This window comes from Carlito syrichta, unplaced genomic scaffold (genome assembly GCF_000164805.1).
Source record: "Carlito syrichta isolate Samal-C Ts95f unplaced genomic scaffold, Tarsius_syrichta-2.0.1 Scaffold97051, whole genome shotgun sequence".
In the NCBI taxonomy this organism is placed as follows: domain Eukaryota; kingdom Metazoa; phylum Chordata; class Mammalia; order Primates; family Tarsiidae; genus Carlito; species Carlito syrichta.
Window position 1 is genome coordinate 36,314 of NW_007041147.1, and position 4,788 is coordinate 41,101.

General features: G+C 56.0%; 1 protein-coding gene across 1 annotated transcript in view; it reads left to right on the forward strand.

Moving 5' to 3' along the window:
- ENG (endoglin) overlaps nt 1–4,788 on the forward strand; it is a gene marked incomplete at its 3' end in the record, with an annotated part of 33,542 nt that overhangs the window by 27,395 nt on the left and 1,359 nt on the right. The window contains exons 6-10 of the mRNA XM_021714788.1: nt 25–199; nt 400–542; nt 2,850–2,987; nt 3,208–3,246; nt 4,516–4,632. Coding sequence (XP_021570463.1) covers nt 25–199; nt 400–542; nt 2,850–2,987; nt 3,208–3,246; nt 4,516–4,632 — 612 coding nt within the window. The remainder of the gene's footprint in view (nt 1–24; nt 200–399; nt 543–2,849; nt 2,988–3,207; nt 3,247–4,515; nt 4,633–4,788) is intronic.

A 4,788-nucleotide genomic window follows, 5' to 3' on the forward strand; every position in this document is an offset into this window, starting at 1 on the left:
CTCCGCCTCTTTCCCCGCCATTAGACCACGGGCGAATACTCCTTCAAGATCTTTCCAGGGAATAACATCCACGGCTTGGTGCTCCCCGACACTCCCCAAGGCCTGCTGGGTATGGCCCGAATGCTGAACGCCAGCATCGTGGCGTCCTTCGTGGAGCTACCTCTGGCCAGCGTCATCTCGCTGCGGGCCTCCAGCTGCGGTGAGCCCCTGCCCCCTCCACCGCCTGTCCCTGCCCTGTTCCCCCTCCGGTGCTAGGGAAGGTACATCAGCCTCTCCGAGCCTCGTGCTTCTGATCTGAAACGTGGGGACACTGGGCGTAGCTAACCACACGGGAGCCTGGTGCCAGTGGCCATGAGCACTCAGTGACTGTCCTCCTGGCCTGCCTCTGCCGACCCTCAGGTGGCAGGCTGCAGACCTCACCCGCCCCGGTCCAGACCACTCCTCCCAAGGACACCTGCAGCCCGGAGCTGCTCATGTCCCTGATCCAGCCGACGTGTGCCAACGGCGTCATGACTCTGGTACTCAAGAAAGATCTTGTCGCGGTAAGGGAACGCCTGCCTCTCCGGCTTGGGAAGACATGGGCGGCTGGCCCCGGCACTAGCCCAAGAATCTGGGGGTCCTGGTCTGGGCAGGAGGCAAGTCACATCCCTCTGCAAGCCTCAGATTTCCCACATGCAAAATGGGTTTGATAATGGCACCTACCACATGCACATGGTGACAATTAAATGAGGTCTGACAGGCCAAGCACACAGCAGTCAGACACGGTGCATAGTCAGTGCTCAGTAAATAACGCCTTTATTTATTTATTTTTGAGTCAGAGTCTCACTCTGTCACCCAGGCTGGAGGGCGGTGGCATGCTCACGGCCACCACAGCATCAACCTGCTGGGCTTGGGTGAACTACAGGCATCTCACCACCACACCCACTAATTTTTAAACATTTTCTGTGGAGACAGGATCTTGCTATGTTGTCCATGCTGGGCTCAAGCAGTCCTTCCGCCTCAGCCTTCCAAGTAGCTGGAACTACAGGCACGCGCCGCCACACCCGGCTAATTTTTTTATTTATTGTAGAGATGAGGTCTCACCAAGTTGCCCAGGCTGGTCTGGAACCCATGGGCTCAGGCCATCCTCTCACCTCAGCCTTCCAAAGTGTTGGGATTATAGGCATGAGCCACCAAGCCCGGCCTAACAAATATATTTATTATAAAAATAACACATACTTTAAAAACATATGTCAAGGGTGGGCCCCACGGCTCACACCTGTAACCCTAGCACTTTAGGAGGCTGAGGCGGGAGGACTGCTTGAGCCCAGCATGGGCAACATAGCAAGATCCTGTCTCCACAGAAAATGTTTAAAAATCAGTGGGTGTGGTGATGAGATGCCTGTAGTTCCAGCTACTTGAGAGGCTGAGACAGGGGGATTGCTTGAGCCCAGCAGTTCAAGGCTGCAGTGATCTAGGATCCCAACACTGCACGCCAGCCTGGATGACACAGTAAGGCCCTGTCTCTAGGAAAAAAACCCAGAACGACCAACGGCTTTCTTGTAGCAAATAAAGAGAATTTCTGCCAGGCAGATTGGCCAGATAATCTTTGAAGTGTCCAGAGGTAGGCAAAAGAGAAAAATGAGACCTTGGCAAGACCTCGTACACAGCTGATGGGAGCGGAAGTCCAGATGCAGCTAACTGGAGGGTGATTTGACGGCAGCTATTCCAGTTTTCCATTAAGATGTATGACCGGGCATGGTGGTTCATGCCTGTAGTCTCAGCACTCTGGGAGGCCAAGGCAGGAGGACCGCTTAAGCCCAGGAATTTGAGACCAGCCTGGGCAAAACAGTGAGACGTCGCCTCTACAAAAAATTAGGCTGGCCGGTTGCAGGTAGCTCACGCCTATAATCCCAACAGTTTGGATGGCTGAGGTGAGAGGATTGCCTGAGCCCACGGGTTCAAGACCAGCCTGGGCAACTTGGCAAGACCTCATCTCTATGATAAACTAAAAAATCAGCCGAACTTGGTAGCGTGTGCCTGTAGTTCTGGCTACTGGGAAGGCTGAGGCGGAAGGACTGCCGGAGCCCAGCAGGTCGAGGCTGCGGTGGCCGGGAGCGGCCACTGCACTCCAGCCTGGGCGACAGAGTGAGACTCCAACTCGAAAAAACAAAACAAAAAAAGTCATAAATCTATCAATACAGATGCAGAAAGGTGCATATAATGTATCAGTTGTACAGAAGAAAACAAAGAAAAGGGGGTGAGCAGATGCCCAGACACAGCGCACGCCGCCCTCTCGCTGGCTGATGACATGTGCTCAGTGCAGAGTCGGAATGCCTGACCCTTGTGTTGCTAGAGCTTCCCCTGAGCCATTTTTGTGTTTTATTTTCACTTTTAGCTTTTTCTGAAACAAAGTTGCTCTCTGTTTGCCCAGGCTCGATCATGCTCATCACAGACTCCACCTCCTGGGCTCAGGCTGTCCTCCTGCCTCAGCCTTTCAAGGAGCTGGAACTACAGGTGTGCACCACCATGCCCGGCCATTTTTTCGATAGAGACGGGGTCTTACTGTGTTGCCCAAGCTGGCCTCAACTTCCTAGGCTCAAGCGCTCCTCCGGCCTTGGCCTCCCAAAGTGCCCGGATTTCAGGGTATCCTTGATAAATAGCCACTGTGCCCGGCCATAGACATTGTTGCTTAGCACAAGGCTCAGCACAAAAATAAGCAAGTTCAAGAAAAGTCCAGAGTCTTAAGAGGTGTAGGATGATGAGGTCTAGCCAAAATCAGAGAGGAGCAGAGCGGCGGCAGTGACCTGGGACCCCCGGAGTTGTGGTCAGTCCTGGGTGTCTCCTCACACACCCCCGCCCCGCCCCAGGCTCTGAAGTGCACCATCACAGACCTGAGCTTCCGGGACCGCAGCTGCCGAGCCGAGGACAGCGGGGACCAGCTGGTCCTGCGCAGCACCTACTCCGGCTGTGAGATGCGAACGACGGCAAACGTGGTCAGCAACGAGGTGAGGCTGGGGCCAGGAAGGGATCAGCGCCAGTTGGACTGTGCCCTCTCTGGGTGACCCCCCCCATCCCCGAGGCTGAAGGGTGTTGGGGAGAGCAGGGTGTGGCGCCCAGGAGAATGCAAGACAAGCTTGGCCACGAGTTGGCTCAGTCTTCCCATCCATAAATGGGGTGTGTGAAGGGGGATACCCCCTGACCAGCCCCTCCGCTCTGTCCCCACAGGTGGCTGTCGATTTCCTGTCAAGCTCATCACCACAATGGGTGAGACGATGGTCACCGTGCTAACCCACCTGGTCCAGGGTCTGCTCCCCGGGCCGGGGTCCCTTCCGGCCTTGGGAGGGAGCAGGCCTCAGGAAACCCAGGCCCCAATCCTGGCAAGCCATGTCTCCAGCGTGCCTGTTTGCCTGTCTGTACAATGAGAGCAGGATGGCTGAGAGCATAGCCCTCAGCCTCTCAAGTCAGAAGGCTCTCGCGCCCGTGTGGCCTTGGACTTGAGCTTTCTGGGCTGAAAGGTCTGTAAACTGTGGCCTAAGAAAGGACGCCAGCCCACAGGAATGCTTATGAGCAGTGCCCGTGACCCATGGAAGTACTTCACACAGCCTGGCACCAAGGGTATCCTTGATAAATCGTTTTTTGGCTGGGCATGGTGGCCCGCATCTGTATTCCCAGCACTTTGGGAGGCCAAGGCAGGGGAATCACTTGAGCCTAGGAATTTGAAACCAGCCTGGGCAACATAGCAAGATCTCATCTCTACCAAAAAAAAAAAAAGTAACTCTTTTGACCAGGCATGGTGGCTCACACCCGTAATCTCGGCACTTTGGAAGGCTGAGGCAGGAGGATTGCTTAAGCCCAGGAGTCTGAGACCACCCTGAGCAGCATAGTGAGATCTTGTCTCTACAAAAAATTTTAAAATTAGCTGGATATGCTGGCATGCACCTGTAGTCCCAGCTACTTGGGAGGCTGAGACAAGAGGATCACCTGAGCCCAAGAGGTGGAGGCTGAGGTGAGCTGTGATTGTGCCACTGCACTCTAGCTTGGGTGACAGAGTGAGACCCCCCAACTCAAAAAATATTAAATATACATATTAGTATTTTTTATTTTATTTACTTTTTTGTTTTTGAGTTGGAATCTCACTCCGTCGCCCAGGCTGGAGTGCAGTGGCACTTCCGGCCACCGCAGCCTCGACCTGCTGGGCTCCGGCGATCCTTCCGCCTCCGCCTTCCAAGCAGCCGAAACTACGGGTGCGTGCTACCACACCCAGCTGATTTTTTGGTTTACTGTAGAGATGAGGTCTCGCCAAGTTGCCCAGGCTGGTCTCGAACGCCTGGGCTTAGGCACTTCCCTCGCCTTGGCCTCCGACATCCTGGGATGACAGGCTTGAGCCACCTGCCCGACACTGTTAGTACTTTTTAAAAGGGTGAGAGGATGAGGGTCCAGAATGCCTCTGGGCCGTGATGGCCGCCCCTCCCCCACCCCTCTCCTTCCTGCTGGCGCCACCAGACCGACTCGCCTCCCTCCGCCGTCCCACAGAAAAAGGTGCACTGCCTCAACGTGGACGGCCTCTCCTTCCAGCTGGGCCTCTACCTCAGCCCGCACTTCACCCAGGCCTCCAGCACCATCGAGCTGGGGCAGCAGGGCTATGTGCAGGTACCGGGCGTGCCCGCCACCCCTCGGGCCTCGCAGGGGCGTCCACCCGCCGGGCTTCCATCCTCCGGAGATGAGAGCTTAACTTCCCACCACCCGGGGCGGTGGCCCGGGTGCGCGAGGGAGGGAGCCCCAGAGAAGGCCCTGCGCAGGGCGCCG